Raw genomic sequence first — 19,553 nt, forward strand, 5'->3', positions numbered from 1 at the left:
CAAAAAAAAAGTAACATGGGGCTAAATCCGGTGAATAAGGTGGCTTAGGCAAGATTGTGGTGTTGTTTTTGGTCAAAATTGAGCAGTTTTGGAACAAACTTTGATGACACTGGTCTCATACCGAAAATGTTAAAAAAATATTTCTAGCACCGATATGTCAATATCCCCAGCAACTTTTCTGATATTGATTGGACAGTTGGACAGATTGTTGTTAACGTGCTTGGAGATCCAGAGTGAGGCGTGTTATTGGTATCTTCCCGGCCACCTTGGAAGAGTTTTTACCACGTGTAAGTATTTTTCTTTTTACTCAGATAAGTTTCACCGTATCCCATTGTCAATATTTCAAATGTTTCAGAGCACTTAATTAATTACTTTTTTTCTATAATTTTGGTATGAACGACTGTAGATTTTTGAAATTTTTTTCGAAAAAATTCAATTTATTAATTTTGATGTAAAAAAAGTCCAAAAACCAAGCCCCTCCCAAAATTTAATCCTTCGGACGCTCCTGATCCCGTAGTTATACAAGGTGTATTGTATCACTCTTATCCTTCGAAAAGAAATAGAAAAAGGATTTATTAGCAATGGGTTTTTAGCCAATTTTTTTCATCTATGCAACTAGTCTTTAATGATTGTTTTTAATTATTCACAGTTTAAAAGGAGCTAATTATAATTCAACCAATCAAGAAGGCTTAGGACACTATTAGGAGAAAATAAATAAAAACATTGACAGTTTAAAAAAATGCACTGTATATTTTTGTGTTAGCGACACCCAAAAATATACGAATTAGTTTTGGTAACCTGGGAATATACTTGTCAGCCGTCGGTGGCCTCGTCTCCCTTAATACCTTAATCTATAGCATAATGTATTTTTATTCACAAATACATAAAGTATTAAGTTATTCTATGCATATCCTCCGTTTCCAAAAGAACAGAAATACAATTTCTTGTTGTTCACTCGTCGTTTATATAATACATATGTTGACCATTTTATTATCCATGTGAATAACTTTATATGCTACTTCTTCATAAAAATAATATAATAACTACTTTTTTAATAACATATTACTAAGCAATACCATAAAACAGGATCGAATAAAATACTATGTAGATTTTGATATTTGTAATTCATTTTAAAAATGGCGAAAAAATAATTTGACCGTGATAGTCTGGGAGTATATAAAAGATAAATGACATTTGGTGACTTATTATGTTAACTGCAAGATGATTTCTGGCCATTTTTTGGTGTCGTGGTAGAAAAAGGCAAGCACTTAAATATTCATTGTATTTGGTTTTATCGGGTTCTTCCTTTCTTCCAATCAGTCTTCTTAAAATTGAGCGGTTGGATACGAATTAGTTCTTATAACAGTTATATCTATGAACAGTTATTATTCAATAATTATTTCATAGTTTGAAGAATTTTTTTTTTTGTTTCTTTTCGGATGAGAGGTTGGTGATGATGCGTCCAATATTACTATTTAAATAATAACTAATAAGATTGGGTTGTTCACTGTTTTACCATCAGAAATCAGTAAAAATGCATTATTGATACCATTTGATGTAAGTATTTAAGTCGGGCCTTTGTGTAAAATTGTTATAAAAATTGAGACAAGTATTAGGGGCGTCTGCAAGGGGCGGCTGGAGGAGTTGTGGCCCTCTCTGATTGTGGAAGTTGCCCTTTTTACAAAAATATTTAATACTTAAAATTTTCAAATTTTTTTCCAAAAATTAAATTTTTGATGTCTAAAATGAATTTTGAAATTTTTCTGCAAAACATTATATATTTCAAATGTAATTTGTTGTAATTTTTTTCTTTTAAATTTGATTTTTTTGCTTACAGCTATGGTTCTTTTGAATTTTTTTTTTAAGTGTTTCAAATTTAATTTCATGTTTCAAATTTATTTTCAAAAAGTTCAATGTTTGAAATTCAATTTAATTTTGCAAATTTATTTCGAAAAAATTTAATTTTCTGTGACTTTCTAAGAATTTTTGAAATTGTTCCTCAAAATTTGATATATGAAATTTAAAAAAAAATTCTACATATATGTCATTTAATTTTTTTACAAAAAATTTAATTTTTCGTGAAGAGTTATAGTTTTTTTAAAAATCTTGTTCCAAGTATTTTGTTTTAAATATCCGAACTGGGTCAGATCCTAGAAAATGTGGGTCCGTCCCATCTTTAAACACAACAGCTGTTTTTCCTTTTCTAACTTCTAAACTTAATTTATAAAAATTATAACTATTTCTCCACTCCCTAGTAATGACCATACTCAATTTTTATGATAAATAATTCTGTCTTGCCATTGTGTTGACAACCACATATTATATCTAAGAAAATAACATATATAATGGTCAATTTGGTCTTTATTTCTTAATATTGAGTAAACAGATGTATTTGCTGTTAATCCACCGAATTCACTCCACACTTTTGTCATATATACATGTATTACAAGAAGCCGGATATACATATTATGCAAACGGAGTGAGATGTCCCACCCACTGAGGGAAATGTTTTTATAATCCATTGGATCCCCCAATTCGGAGGTTATTTATGTACATAATATATAATATTAAATTGTGGCAACATAAAAATCAACTTAAATAAAAATCAAGAAAATGAGAAAGTACCAATTAATATACCCCACACGTCATATTTAAGCTTACACTTAAAGAAATGCTCGCATGAATTTTTACATAAGTGAGATTGTGTTATGGTATATTTATAATTATTAGTAATAGTTTTATTTATCAATATTGGCTGTATTTTCATAGACAACAAAATGGAAGCCAAAATGGTTCTCGCGAAACAGAAGAACCCAACTGAGATTGACAATTAACTCTGGATCAGTCGAACGGCCATTTCTTGAATTAAAAAAACAATATTAAGCCTAAGAAACAGACGCCAGAAAGTCTGGTTAAGGTTGGAAAGGAACAGAAAGAACAAAGGTCATGATTATTTGAGGCAAAAACGGATTGCTAAAATCGTGTGAGGACGATTAGTGTGATTATTGTTATGCTCCAAAGGATCATTAAGGTTGACTTGGGAGCATTATCAAGATCAAGGAGAAAGAAAGGTCTAATTATGACGACTAGAAAGGAGAAAATGTGTTCTGGAGTCCATCTTCTTTGGAATGTGTCCAAAAACATGTTACCTCCCAGCTCCCCTGATCTTAATCCTTTCGATTAGTCCATCTTGGCAAAGGTCATAGGAGCTGCCTGGAACAACCCTCTCGGGTCTGTGAGATCTTTAGAGTACGCCATCAAGTATTCATGGTCAGCAGACTACATCCGTAAGGTGTTTGTAGCATTTAAAAAGAGAATGGAGGCCGTCATTGAGAATGAGGGAGGCCATCATGATATAAAATGTTGATTTAATCTATATTTCCATAGAAAAATAATTATTTAGTTCTCACTGTCTCCAATCACTAGTGATAAAAATGAATATGATGCAGTTTGGTGAGAACCAAAAGATTAGATACCGTTTTCAAAATTGCATTTGGTATTACTATTAATTTATCTGTTTAATGTACTCGATTCAGACTTGTTTCAAAAATAATCATACCAACTATGCTATAAATTAATCATAAATCATCATTAAGGATATGAGGGTATAAAAATTTTGATGCAAGAGTAAATATAGCTCATTTTTTTAGTTGCTTTAGAAGAAAAATGTTCCAGAGAAAACATGCAGAGCCAACAAGTCTAAGAGCTTACTTAAAGCAAGTTTATTTTTTAATTTGCTTCTCATTTAAAAAATGTTGTAGTTTTATTAGGGCATTTAGTTAAGCACGTGACTTCACCTTGATTTTCCGGGGCTAATGAATTAGCAAGGGACTAAACATGAGATGGTTTTGAAGCAAAACTTCCGCCTCATCCTTAAGAATTAGTGTCTGTAGAGGTTCCTTTAGGACTGAGACTAAGAGCATCCTCCTGGCATCCTTGAAGAGGGTATCCATTCGCCTCAGGCATTACGACCAATAGAGCACATGACCTTCTAAAGAAAAGAGGTGATATTTAACGGGGCTTTTGAAACTTTCCCATTTTTTTTAACCCATATGTCATTGCTTTCAAAGGATTTTCTTTATTTCTTTCAGAATCTGCCTCCTCTAACAGGCCTGCAGTACTCGGAATAGATGCCACAATACTCAAGATTTGTTTGTCTTCTCATACGCCTCCATTACGGGTCTAGAAGACAAACGGAAATATTTATGCAGGCCAGTGATCGTTGTCAAATGAGGCCCATTCTCCAAACGTCTGAGTTATGGATTCACTATAGGGATGGCTAGTTCCAAATTCACGGTACTGGACAGAGTGTAGAGCTCGTCCATAAAGTCCTTGAATTTATTATGAGATAGCTTCTCGTTCTCACAACTATCTTTTCCTGGAAGTAAAGAATCGTCTCGGAAGAAAAAGCACAATTTTTCTTCTTCTCACCAATTGAAGAAAATTTCGTCGTGAAAGAATGGATGACGAAGGGTTTCTCCTTCCACATCTACGATGTCTCCTCTCCTAGCAAGGCCTTATTTGCTCTTTGACCACTGATGGGGCCCAAGGTGTTCTTGCCGGAGTGTTTTCACCAAACTTTTTTGAGTAACTCGCCCCATGAGTGACAAACTCTTCAACTGAATACAAAAAAAACTTGTTTTGTCCTCCTGCTTCGGACGATTTTTCACTCATTTTGTATTTTTATTATACAATATGTTCACTCTTCAAGGATAGAAACAGAAAGAGGATGAGGAAACGGAAATAACCTATGTTGTAAAGGTTACAAATGTATAGATCCACTCTTAATATAATATTGTATATAAAGAGTAAACTTAGTTAATGCTTACTATTCATTGCGTCGATGATAAATTATAAATTATATTCTATTACTTAATAAGTAATTGTATTACATGATCCAAGATCCAAGCCACTGTTGATGCGATAGGGAGGTATGCCCCCCCCCAAAAAAAAAACAACTTATTTTCAATTTATATATTAATTGCAATCCTTTTGAAAATAGCTAATAGTAAAACATAAATTCTAATCTGGCTAGACATAGACTTAAAATAATATAATAATATCAAGTTCTTGACGACTGCCAAGAACCCACACTAGAACATTACAAAACAGCTTATATAGTGTATAACCAATATTATAATCCTGGTATTAACTATAAATCATGGAATCCATTCTTATGAATTTAATGTTGGGGTTGATTGTTGCGCTGTGCTTATAAACCTTTTTCTTTATATTTGATCATTTCACTCAAAATATGAGCATGACATGTTTGCTTGTTAAGGTCATTTGTGAGTGTAGATTTTCTTTAAATAGATATAGCAGTAGATAAAACAATATAAATTAATCAATTCAATTTTAAAAGGGCATTTTCAAATAGATTACAAATACAACCTTTAATGACCGAAACTTTTTAAATATATATTTTTTTCTTCATCAATGCACAACAAAAGAAACAAATTAGCAGACGTTCCAAAAAGAGCACACCCTAGTGCACACGTTAGGATAATTATATAAAATCTTGATTGTATTCTATTTTATGATTTATATTTACAAAAACAAAAAGTATTATCATCCATTTCAATTAGCTCATAAAGAAGGTTGCTCCCTTGAAATAATATTCATAGAAATTGTTCAAAGTTTGTGAATCGTATTTTTTGTATAAAAAGGCGCACATTTGAACCCTCAATTTTTTAATTTGCCATAAAAAGTGATTTATTTAGCACCATAATATGAATATATATATATATATTCATATAATCCTGCAGATACCCCCGTGTTCTTAAATTGAATTCCCCAAAAAGACTTGTGGCAATATTTGAGAAGAAGAAAATGAATGATTCTCGTATGTATTAAACTAAATAAGAGTGGATCCAACTACTTATTCCTAGGAACAGAGAAATTAATTTGAGGGAAATCCTACCCCTTGGGAATGACACAAAAAACCTTGAATTATATCAACCTATGTAAATACATATACATAATAATATATATACTTTGCTATTAAGCAAGAAACATTAAAAAAAGCCACAAATTGAGTTACTTTGTTACTTTTTTTAAAGCCACTGTTTATTACTTGGATAATAAGTAAATGAGGATAGTGGAAAATGAATTTATTTTGTAGTTAGTACCTTTACGCAGTGGGATCTGATTGAATTATGTACAAAAATAAACTTTGAAGGATTTTTGGTTTTGTTGATGTCTTTCCTTCCATATAAGTTAAGAAGGAGGGGGGAAACCTTCGTTAATGTTATTATAAAGACCTCATTTTTAAAACATTAATATATATATATATAATTTTGTGTTGTGTTGTGATTCTAAAAAAAAAAAAAAAAAAGAAGTTTTTTCTTCTTCGAAATCATCGGAAGTATATTTCATTTGATTTATGTTGGAAATTTGCATATTAATAAATTATCACAGACAAACTAATGAAATAATTTTAAAAGAACATGCGATGAAATGCTTGCAGTATAATCAGCCAAACCTATCAAATAAATAATACATAGTAGGTTCATACATAATATATATAGATCAAGAAATACTCTATACGTGCACTCTTTTCCTCTCTATGAGTGTTGACCAACCTAGGGCTATTTTTCTATTAGTAGAATAGTTTGGCATGAAAGGGGATTTAAATTAAACTAATTATACAATTAATTCTTGAGGAAATAAAATATTTTGAAGGGGTTATTGTTGTCACAGTATAAATAATTTCTTGGCGGTTCGAGTACATACATATATAAAAAATATAAAAGAAAATGTCGTTAACGGGAATCGACATATATACTAAAAGCGGGATATCACATCTATCGTGTATATTCAGCGTGGGAATTTAAAATCTGGAACAAGTTTATACAAAAAAATACAAAAAGCTTGATATGGGATCCGAATACGAAAACTATGCGCCCATGAAAGTATACCGCCATGCATGTGAATACCCAAGGATACTAACAACTACATAAATAATAATATTAGATAGTAAAAATTAATGCCAACAGATCTGGTGTAGAGAGAGTCCAAATAACGCGTACATAACACTGTTAACTCCTTGTGGGCAGTTGCCTATATGGACAAGGTGTTCCTCATCAGTGTATGTACCAGGCTTAGGGTCATGTTGGAGGCTGTAGTTGAAGTTAGAAGGGGTTGGTTTGAATGATTGACTTCAATATAGACCCCTTCATGTAAAAGCAAAATATTTGTGAATTGTTGAATTAATTAGGAAAATAATTGTAGTATACATTATCCTTAAATTTTCCGGATTTAAATTCCTCACCTCATATGTATATATTCATTTATGATATTGGGAGAATTGTTTCTCTCATGAAAACTGCCTTTAATCAACTAACAAGAGGTAATATGTATAGATAGACTTGTATACGTGTACACGCACGATAGATGTGGTAACTCACCTTTGCAAGGGATCTACAATAGTGTTGTACCTATTCTTATTTAGGACTAAAGAATAGAGTCACGTCCAGTTTAGTCTCAGTCCGCCCAGTTCAGACCTAAAACCTTGTAAAGTTGAGTCCTTCATGACGGCACTAAACTAGAATTCTCCATTTTAAAAATCAGTATTAGTACAGTCATAAGGTCCTAATACTGTACTGAACCGAATAAATACATAACAATAATCCTTTATATTTTTGTTTTCGGAGGGGGCTAAATCAGAAAGACTGATCATGACTGAAAACAGTCTAGACCAAGTTGATGACGTCAGTTGTGCTTCAATATGGTGAACATAGACCTGCATGAAGTTAAATATGTTGTATACATTACATTTGTACAACTCATAAATCGGTATAGGGAATAAAATCCCCTATTCATAGATTGAGACGGAATAAAATCGGTTCCTGATTTAAAAACGATTATAATTTCAGTCAGTCAATGATCTGAGATTGCGGTTTGGACTGAAATATCGATAAAAAAATCACTTACGACCGAACTGTGTAACAAAATCTGTCTTAATACTAATTATAATATAAAAATAGCCTTAAGTTGGTCAAAAAACGAAAAGAAAAAACAAACAAACAATGAGCTTTCCTTGTATAGAGTATTCCTTTTATAAATCAAAGAATATACACGTAAACATCAGTCCTAATACCATAGATAAGAGATTCAAATATACGTACAATAACATAATATTAATTACCATGTTTGTATAAAACCAAAAGTAATACAAATCGAGGAAATAAATACCCTTTAAACCCTATAATACAACTAATAATAATAATTAATTTTTATATATTTTGATGATGATGTCGAAGGGATCTCAAGGGATCTGATGGAAAAAATAAAAAAATAATGAGGGCCAAGAGACTCATTTTTGCTTTGACAATTTTTTTTTTTTGTTAAGACGTTTGGTATTAGCTAAAACAATACATATTTAGTTATTTTGGTTGTAGTTTTGTATCTTCTTTTTGAATATAATGAGTTAATAAAATGATGATGCTCTACGACATCAATCAAAGTGGTGGTTCTATCTGGTGATGTCTTTCTATAGGAATAGTAAAAGTCCTAAAAGGAATGGTGAGAAGTTTCTTAATTTATCCGAATCTGAAAGCAAAAAGAAAATAAATCAATTGAGTTTTGGAAAAAAAGCATGTATGTATAATTAGTCAGTCCTTATTTTTTCGGTCAAGTTCAGTCATAGAACCAGTCCTTTAGACTCTTTGTACTAGAACTGATTTAAAAAAGAAGAAATATAGTTATGTAACGTCATCAGGGACCGAACTTAAAAAGTTTGTACGACAAATATGGTGGCCTGAACTGAGCCAAAGTGAACTGGACGGAATTTCAATCTTCAGTTCTGAATAAGGAACAAAAACCTACGGTTTGGTACGAACAGCGGTGCACACTTTACGGGACGTTGTTCAGTACGGTATTATAGTTTTAAAAAATATGAATGCATTTATGTATTTTTAAGGTCTTCTCGATATTTTATTCTTTAATAATTTCTTTTCTGAACAAATAAATATTCCGAAATATACTTAAATTATCTAAAAAAACAAAGATTGATTTAAAATTTAAACGGGTTATGTAATATTGTTATCCATGAATTTATTAATTTTTATACCAAAAAGATAGGTTTGTGTAAATTTTTCGGTAATAAACAAATAAGCAATTATAATATCCTCATCTGTCGAAATAAATATTTTGCTTGATACAGATATACCTTTAGTTGCAAGGTATGGAAGCCAACATTAAATTATCTCTCCACCATACCACAGGGTTTTCGTCAACTGGGATGTATTTTATCATTTTGTAATTCATTATTTCTTTTTTGTATAAACAAATACATAAATAATTTATGTTATGGAATAATGCTTATGGATTAAAATGTAACCTCACAATCTAAATAAATAGATTTAAAAAGGACATTATAACCAAATTTTTATAATATCAAAATAATTTTACGTTCTGCACCTTGGGTAAAATCGTACTGCGTTACAACCCCAACCAGTACCGACCCTAATAAATATATATATATATAAAGTTGTTTTTAAACCCCTTTTCGTAAAACTTTTGGCCTAATAGACACTTTGCCGAAAAACTATTAAACATATTTTATGATGATTCATACTGCAACACTATGTAATGATAATTTATATTCAAGTTACACCAATTTTAATTTTGCTACAAAGAATATGTGTATTTTTATAATAGATAAAAATTACATCTCTAAATATTTTTCCCTGAAACTTTAAGATCATTGGGTAATTATGTAGTATTACACTTTAAATTTTATGAACATATCGCAAACCTTCTTTTTTTTAGTCAATAAATGAACACTTAATCATAGCAATTCGTGGCAATTAATCACCATTTATTCTTTTAAAACATGGAGTAAAATAAATAGAAATAATATCTATAATTATAGCATTAGTCATCATAAAATATATTTTTTTAGGCAAATTGTCTGTCTGTCAAGCAGTATTTAATAAGTAGCAAGGATTCAACTTAAGAGCCATCAAGCAAGTAACAAAAAATTTATGAATATATGAAACTTAGCAATAATGATAATAACAAAGTCTTTTCTACCTTTTTTACTTGTGTCTTAACTTGCAAAAATATGTAAATTAGGGGCACCAAGACAATTACTAAGTAGATCAGGCATTAAATATCTTTTTTTTGTTATTCACTATTATTTATTAGGTACTTCTTAATGTTATATAGGTTAAAAAAAAGTTAAAATGAATTAGTGTCACTCTGTACAACATTTCTAGCGAGGTCCCCTCGCTTTATGTCGTCCTTGTTATCAAAACAAAAGCTGTATAAAAACACCTGGGACCAAAATCAATAAAGCTGAAACTATATTAAAATCGGTCAAAGTAAAGAACCGAGACCAGGACTGATAAAATCGATGAAACTGAACCGGGTACAACCATGCGTATAAACCTCATTTATGTATATTTTAATGCAAACTATCCTTGAGGCAAAAGTGCTTCAAGGCGAAATGGTTTAAGGAGAAATAGTGTACGGAGAAAGTAGTGGGGAGCAAGAACAATAACAGCCGGCACCTACTTCATCATCCCCAGCTAGTAATCATACAGGCTCTTCCTTCTAAAATACAACACTTTTTAATGAATTTTTTTTGTCTAATTCTTAAACTTTTTTTTTTTTGGGTGTGTATCTCTGCAGCCATCCGGTACACAGTAGATTAGTTACTTCCCCGAATGTAAGATATCTCTGTTGGTGATTTTACACGACCGGATAGCTCCAGAATTGAAGTTCTGTATCGCTTATGATGCTCTTATTTCTCGGTTGACTTTTTTTTTTTTTTGTTTACAGCTTTTTTAGAGAATTGTTTAACATAAGTTGTTTGGGTTAAACATCGAAATATAATAAATAGGACAAAGGCGCACCATTTAAAAAGATTAGCATTTGAGACAGAGGGGACTATACATAGTCCTGGATTCTATTCCAACTCACTTTTAAAGATGTATAATGAGTCATTTATAATCGATATTTATCATAAATCATATCGTGTCCCATCCATCACTAGTCCTCTCCAGTGCATACTGCCAACTCTTTCCCTCTTGTACAAAGTTACACAAAAATTAGTAACGAGTTTAGAAACATTAGTCGTGTCTGACGTCACTAAATATCCATTTTCAAAATAGGAATGAAATGCTTAGGGGTGAATTTATTGGGAAGGAAATTACTAGGAATGAAAAGACAGTGGACTATTTTTATGACATTATTTCCGCCGTGGTTTTACGCTCACGCCAATTTAGCGAATATTCTCATCCCTAAGTATGACTATAAAATGAGTTTTTGTCAATATTTTGTATTGGTGTACCTGCTCTTCTAATTAATCAAAAGAGTTTGAAAAGTAGAAGAAAAAAATTCAACCACAATTACATACATGTCTTTTATGAAGACAATTTTTTTTTTGTCTTCGATGTTACTATACATACATACATACATAGAAGTTTATGCGGGAATACTTTTTTATGGTTATAAATGTTTTACGATTTATTTTTGGTTTTTATAAATACTTAAATGGAAAATAAGAAGAAAAATATTACATTCATTTGTATAATAAAACTCCTTTAAACTGCGACAAAAAAATTAACATACATGATTTTTGAAATGATTCTTTCTAAACGTTTGAAATAATATATGAGCAGGGGAATATGACGATGACGTCAGGGCTGTAATTCGTAGGAGTTTTTTATTGTTGGCAACCTGAGCAGTGTTTTGTATTTTCTGTTATCACTATTTTTTTACTCAATGAATGAGTATCCTTAAACATCAGAGTTGTAGAGGATGTGGATTCAAAATACATCAAAGCCAGAATTCTTTTGTGATTAGCATTTTGTAATAAGAGTAGTACTTCTTTCAAAGTAAGGAACTTTGCTGTGCTTAATGCAAAGGCATATACGGCAAAGATGCTGTGGTGTTCCATGAGTGATCCCTGTTTGCTTTCTTTTGTTTATTAATTTTTTTTATTTAAACAGTTGTAACTCCCTTTTTCAATAAAATAATTATACACGTTTTTTGGCTATTCAAAATGAAATCTATTAATATCCTAACAACCTGGATTGCATACATTCATTCGAATCAATATATTACTACCAACTCTGATCCTTAGATTTACATATGTAATTAGTCAACATCCAAAAGGCATTACAAATAAGGAACAAGAGGAGACCTATTTATTGTTGCAGATGGGTTTAACATCTCCAAAATCGATGGTAATAGATTTGATAAAGCAGTCAATCTTGCACTCTACTGGCTTGATGGATCAATCCAGCTTCTAAGATCTCTGAATCACATTGTCTAAGTTTTCAAGACAAGCCGTGTTCATGAGCCAAAATAATGGGATTGTTTGTTTATTTTTTGTTGAAATTCTTAGCTAGGAGGCCAAATTTATATTAATATATCGTTCATATCATATCCATTTTATGTTTTTTATATATGTATGTCTGTGATATTAATAAATACATATAAAAAATGAAAATAGAAGATTCCACTCTTTTTGTAATTGTTGCCTAAAAAAGATTTTTTATTTTTCAAAGCTATTCTTATTAATCTGGTAGAGAGAACATATAACCATAAAGTAATTGCTTGTGCGGAAGAAACGAAGTGTAACATTGGTCATATGGAGTTCCACTGATTAAGTACCAGTAACCTGTCTTTATATATTTGGCCCAGTCCGATCTTAGGACCGGGCCTATCGGTTCTTATGACTGTCTATCATTGGACTGGTCCTGGGTACTGGTCCAATGACAGTAGGACAAGTGAGATGAGACCGAACCCTGGTCACCAGTCCTAAATAAAGACCGACACAACACTAATTGCAATGACTCCATCTGACTCTTCTTTGAAGTCCATTTACACAAAGTATATTTCATTTTCTAGGAATGACCTAGACGCAAACCTATGGACATTGCGTTCGAGAGAATAATTTCTTCAGAGAGCGTTATCCATTGAATTACCCCGTTCTTTTTTTAACATAGAGGCAACTCATATTATTTGACCTAAGCAATTTAGTATAAAGAGTAACCACAAATGTGTGCGAACATGAATGACAGTGGGTTACGTTGGAGTTTTGTTTAGGGGTGACAAGTTTAAGTCTTTATTTGAGTATGAGTAAAATTGACGATCAGAGACAAAATAATTCCTGCCATTATCCTTACTTGATACGGTGTCGGACTTGGTTTTGTTCCTTAAATATAATAGCTGTTTGTATCTATTTTTATAAATGAAACATCATGATAGCTTAAATTCTTCCAATATTTTCAGATCTTTAGGGTAATATAGAAGATAACTCCTTCAGAAATTGTCGCTGTTACTTTCGATTTTTAATGAGAACACTCACACGTAACTACTAAATACAATAATGCTAATATCCAGGGATGAAAAGCCGGTATATTTTTTAGTTTGCCCGTTTTTTTTTGGAATTGGTGGTCTGTAGAATGAATTTTCTTTTCCTAACCAGTTGCATTATTATTTAATTCTAGAGTAATAGCATATTTTCCCTCAATAGATTCAATTATATTCAAAACCTGATTAAACATTCGTGTCATCATAAAAGACAGAGACTATACTTTTAGGATTGGTTGTGTAGTTTAATTGTAAGTCCTAGTATCCTTGTTTATAATTGAGAATCAACATTTGAGTTAATTTTAGTTATCGTTCTTGCTTTTATTATTTTTTTCTTCCTTCCTAGTCCAGCTGATTGAAGCTGATCTAAATAAAACGTCAGGAGGATTATTGTTTCCTTCCTTCAAAATACAGGGAGTGGGGATTAAATTGTTGCCTACTTTAAACCTTGATAACTTGAAGACGACATTATCAAATAAAAAACTGCTTACCAAATAGGAAAGCTATTCTTGTCAGCTGACGATACGTAGTTCAGTTAGCATCATGTCATCATCATATGAGGAGATAAAGAGCTATAAGAGCTTTCGAGGTCCGCCGTACTTATGGCATTGGTTAATAATGGAAGTGAAATCTCCAATTCAACGATTGCTTCAACCTTAGGAGTGAATTTACGGACTGTTCAGCGTATCTGTAAGAAGCTAGAGGACACCTGGGATGTTGATGCCACCATAAAGAGGGCACCCAAGGAGGAGGACGCCGACAGGAAGGTCAGGGACACCGACTTTGTAGACAAAGTGAAGAAGATGGTTGAGGATGACCCTACCAGGTCCATGAAGGCCATTACGAGGGATCTGGGCTGCCATGAGAAAACAATAAGGGACTCAGCACCCTGCCATGTGTCCAAAATCTCCATACAGTGGTTAATCGAGAACTGTTATGACGTCGTAACCAAGGATTTGTGGTCTCCTAACTCTCCCGACCTTAATCCTTTGGACTATTTTGTCTGGGGCTATGTCGAGAGACATACCAACAGACATCCCCATAGCACCAAGGCCAGCCTGATGGACTCCATCAAGGAGGTATTCGGCAACATCGACAATGAGATGGTCAGAAGAGCCTGCGACCGGTTCAGAGGCCGTATTGAGGCTGTTATTGATGCCAACGGTGATTATATCGAATGAATGGCTACTCTATACCTATATACTCGTCATAGTTTTGATTTTCAATAAAAAATGTTAAAAAATTTATATTTTGTGTTGTTTTTTGTAGAAAAATATTTTGGCGACAAGTTGATCCCCGCTCCTGTATTACAAATACAATTTTCAGGGTTACCATGTTTATTTTCGGTTTTCTTTTTTTAATATGATCAATACTCATTCCACACTGGATTTTGATCATAGCTTATATCAATTCATTTGTCGTGTTTCCTCCTCAAGAATAAAAGAATAATATTAAGAGTTTGATGATTTTTTTAATTATTTGGGATGACTGATAAGTACTTTCGTTTTCATTTTGACATACCAGAGTTTAGTACTATATACAGAGCACCCTGTATACATTTCCGATACTACATATATATGTTTATCATATTCATCACCTTATACAATGTGATTCGTTTTTATATGTACAGATATTCATCCAAACAGAAAGACAAACATTGCTTTATATATGTTTGACCCTAACATAAAAACAAGATAGAATACTTTTTCTAAATATTACGACAGTATGATAAAATTATCCGTTGATATGAGTACTATAATTTATATTAATTCAAAAAAGTAATAAAGTCCTTTTAAGGTTAACTGACCCTGATAAAAATTGGTTTTTTGGTAATACTGATCATAAAAGATACTGAGACGTCATGACGGGAAAGTTATTTTTAAAGAAAAGTGTATAAGTATTCCTGTTGTGAGAATATCGAAAAGAATAAAAGGATTGGCTGGTTAATAACAAACCTCACCAAACTGAAATAGATTAAATTGATAACATCAAAATTTGATTAAAAGTTCAAAAACCGCGAAACCAAATTGAATAAATTTGTATGTAATATTTTAATGTAAAAATTGAAACAAAAATCATTCATACTAATAACTTGTTGGACAGTTTTTCAATGATTTAATATTGTATTAGACTCTTTACAAATTCCTCTTTGATTTTTTATTGAAGTAAAAAACTTATATTGCGTTTTTCTCTGTTTCATCTACAAAATTTCTACTTTCTTTTATGTTATCACCACACAAATATATGTTTTTTTTTAAGAATTTAAGAATTTTTTTAATATTCAAAGTTATTGATTAACAATTCTTCCTACTGCTTATAAAAAATGAATAATTTTCTCTATATAACACCTCTAACATTTGGATTTTTACATTTCAAAAACACGGAATTTTGGCACTTTTTGATCTTGCAACACTTTTTGCAAAAGCAAATGGTCATAAGTAAGAAAAATCTCATGGTTCCTGTTTAATAATCAATAAATTTTATATTTACAATTGTATACAAAGAGTTTTTGTAGCAAAAAAAAAAAATGGCTCAAATAGAGGATTTTTAAAACTCATGAATTAACTTTCAGTATGTATAACGTTGTTAAGTTAAAGTAAACCCTATTTTGGTTTACAAATAAAAGGACAAAATCAATTTTGGTTTTTGTTTGAGAGTGGCTTTAATTTTGAAATTAATAAGTTATAAAATATATTATTTGTAAATACATTTTATTTCCGTTTTTCATCGAAAATATATTTTATGTCTTCTTTTTTAAATACAAGTATAAGAATAAAGGATTTTGATCGATTTGGTTGATAGTCCGGATATTTAATAAGTTTCTAAAAGAAGCCTTAAAATAGGATATGGAACAAAAATATGCAAAGTTTTTAAATCCACTGTCAACCTCGAGTGACTTAAGGATAGGAAAAATTTGAAAAAACAAAACAAAATATATTGTTCTACGACTTATGTATTTTTCTTGTTTTTAACTTTTGACCTTTTTACGCCTAGAAATATTATTTTATATATATTATTATTATAAGGAAACTTTTTAATTTAGCTAAAATGGGTACAAATACAAAAGAAAAATATTTGTCCCAGAAAATAAAATGTCATTTCTGCTATTAATATGAAAGGAAACATTTATTAATTTTTGCTTAAGGTGTTCTTACGAAGACTAAAAAATTAGTTACATAAAAGTACAATTAAATTTTCAACCAGTGGAATAATTTTTTAAAATATTAGACTACTATAATTGAAGAGTTTTTCTAAAACATTTCAATTAATTTGCTCAGGTCTGTGAATAAAAAAACATAAAATCTAGTATAAGATATCTTCTATTTAACAAAAAAAAAAGATTGAGGAGGGAAAAATCGATATGAACCATAAATAAAAAATCACTATTAGCTATTGAAATTTAATTTCGAAGAATATAAAATATCAAATATTTCATTTTTTCAAATTTTAAGGATTAATTTAATCTTGCAATGAATTAAGTGTATAAAAAATACTTGTGTTCCTATGATCACGCTAGCGTTAACGGGCTAATTATTATTGCCGGATTTGTTATTGAGATATTATCATAAATAGTGATGTTAATAGTGGCCATTTTTTAAATGGAGTATTGTATTCAAAACTTGATTTAACATTCTTACATGATCATAAGAGATCGTAAGTAACCTTGATGATCTGTTACGGAGTTATAATTGTAAGTCTTTGTGTGACTCAGAGTAGAATTGAGGATCGACATCAAAGTACTTCATTATTGTTACTGTCCTTTTTTGTTTGATTTCCCCCCCTCATTCCTTGTCACAGCTAATTGTAGTTGATATAATCAAGTGTCTTGACAGCTATGTTGCTCATTTCCAATTGATGTTGATTTTTGGCTTTTTTTAAATGCCAAAATACACACGAATTACATCACTAAACATGGAGAAAGAAATATTTCTATTTCTAGGAATGTTAAATTACATAATTACTATAAAACAGTAATTCCATGTATTACTGTTTTTAGTTAATATGACGTATAATCAGCTGGTTTAAATCATTCAAGAATTAAATCAGGAAAACAACTGAAAAATATAAACAAAAAAACAACAAGACTGTATCTCCATGATTATGTCAAAAAGCAAGCCGTGGAACAGAACAGTATGTCTCATTTATAAAATATTGAGTGATTTGAGTAAAGAGGACTGACTCACCGTTTGCTCTTGACTCTAGAGCTTTTTCTCCAAGCCCAATACCAGTAATAAGTTTTTCACTAGATTCAAAGTAGTGTTGAAAGAGTTTTGATGTACATTTAAGAGTCACAACTCCATGGATAAAGTGCTGTCGTTTTAATTTAAATGAGAGACCGATGAAAGAAGTATAGAGCCCCGTATGTTCATTCATGGAAGGGCTATAATCAGCTAAATATAAAGAATTGACCTGGAGCAAAGGAAAAAAAGGTTTGTTTTATTATAACTTTAATCATTTTTGATGTTCCTTAACGTACTTGTTCGTTATTAATGTACCAGTTGAGCTTGGCAGCAGGTTTTGAATTCGGAGAGGTACAGTTAACATTGAGCCAAGAGCCTACTTTGTAACCAGAAGCATTTATTCCACTAATGATAGGCTCAGAGTCCGGCAAATCCAAAATCTCCATTTCCCCTTGCCCACTAATTGTTTTGAAACGAGGACCCTCAGAGCTAGCTTCACATGTATAAGTTCCTGAGCAACTCAGTTGTAGGTCTTTAAGAGTTACCACAAGTGAATTTGATCTCTTTACATCTACAATGATCCCACTGACGCCAAACACTAAAACTGGGGGATTATCCTTGGGCACGTACCTAAGGAAATACATTTAATGAAAGACTTAACTTAGGTATAGGGAAAGAGGGGGCCCCGTTCTCACCTGTAGAACTCACTTCCATCCTTGTACCACTTGACGGAGTAGAGGCGATCCGGTCCAAGGGAGAACTGACAGTAGAGTTGTACTTGATTATGGATTGTTTCGTACTTGGGCACAATGACTCGGTTCATTTCCATACTGGATGTCATGACTGGAGAAAAAGAAACAAGACAAAATTAATTATATTGTGCCACGATACACAAATATTTTCGGATCTGTTAAACTATCAAAATTTAAACTGGCATTTATTTACTTTTTTGATAAAAATATATAACGAAAATATCGTTCAAGAAATTCACATTTACTCCCAGGGCTGTTTCAAATATTAGCTAACCCCCCTCCCCGTTATGAAAGATATTTTGTTTATTCTTGCTTTGCTTTATAAAGAACATAATTTTCTCACTGCTCGGCGTGACAATTTCTTATAAATTAATGGCACTGCAAGTATCAGTTTAAAATATTGATTTATTATAACATCGTTTTAAGGGTGTAACTACACCAGAAATGTTTAATATGACACTTGGTAATAAACTCACTTATGTAAAAATTAACTAAATTAGAGATGATCCTGTGTGATCATCAAATCATATATCTTTATGAGGGTGGCCTAAAAAGTTTCCTACCGAACAGAGGTTCAATACAATTTTTATTATTTCATTTTTCAACATAGTCTCCTTGATACTCTACACACCCAGGTATGCTTCCATCTCGGAAACCAACCCAAATAATACTCGCCGTTTATATCTAAAAAATAATTGCTCATGAGACACTTTTTATTTTTGCCTCAATTACTCCGAGTTGAATTGTTGTGGACGCGTCAAATTTTAACACAACAAGTCTTTATATGCCTTTTATTGTTTAAATCTATTTAAAGGTTACACTTTGCAAAATAAATAAAAGTAACATAGACAGCTTATTACTCGATTTTGTGTATTTTCCTAAAAGCACTCAGATCAACTCACTCAAACGGCTGTCACATAACAACTGCCCCTCCAAAATGGCTGAAACTTTGATTAGTAGCTGTCAACAGATGCTAGATAGATGTGACTAGCTTTTATTTAAGAGCATCTTTACCATAGGGTCAGAAACTTTTCTGACCACCATCGCATTTGTATTTGGGCATACCAATTATCCTTAATTTCATTATTTTTCCCAAAAACATGCCCAAAATACATAGTAACCGTTTACCGAACAACACTTTTTGACATATGAATGTAAAGTTGCATAAATATGGCCTGCCGGTATGCAAAAATAAAAGAAACTAAACAATTCTGGGATATATGGGGCTGTAATGGACTTCTTGACATTGATGGGAGTCTTGATGGAGATGTCAACGGTCTCTACAACCTTCTTG

The 19,553-nt window shown here is 31.5% G+C and overlaps 2 protein-coding genes across 3 annotated transcripts in view; one reads left to right on the forward strand and one right to left on the reverse strand.

The window, feature by feature from the left end:
• Positions 1–19,553, forward strand: part of Polr2I (RNA polymerase II subunit RpII15) — a 566,921-nt gene that overhangs the window by 425,846 nt on the left and 121,522 nt on the right. The gene's annotated exons all lie outside the window — the stretch shown is intronic.
• LOC121124686 (uncharacterized) overlaps positions 6,339–19,553 on the reverse strand; it is a 42,470-nt gene continuing 29,255 nt past the window's right edge. Inside the window, exons 2-5 of the mRNA XM_040719867.2 lie at positions 18,203–18,350; positions 17,804–18,137; positions 17,511–17,736; positions 6,339–8,550 (exon numbers count right to left, since the gene is read on the reverse strand). Of these exons, the coding sequence (XP_040575801.1) occupies positions 8,492–8,550; positions 17,511–17,736; positions 17,804–18,137; positions 18,203–18,350 (767 nt within the window). The 3' untranslated portion in view covers positions 6,339–8,491. The remainder of the gene's footprint in view (positions 8,551–17,510; positions 17,737–17,803; positions 18,138–18,202; positions 18,351–19,553) is intronic.

Source organism: Lepeophtheirus salmonis, chromosome 9, assembly GCF_016086655.4.
Source record: "Lepeophtheirus salmonis chromosome 9, UVic_Lsal_1.4, whole genome shotgun sequence".
Taxonomy (NCBI): Eukaryota; Metazoa; Arthropoda; class Copepoda; order Siphonostomatoida; family Caligidae; genus Lepeophtheirus; species Lepeophtheirus salmonis.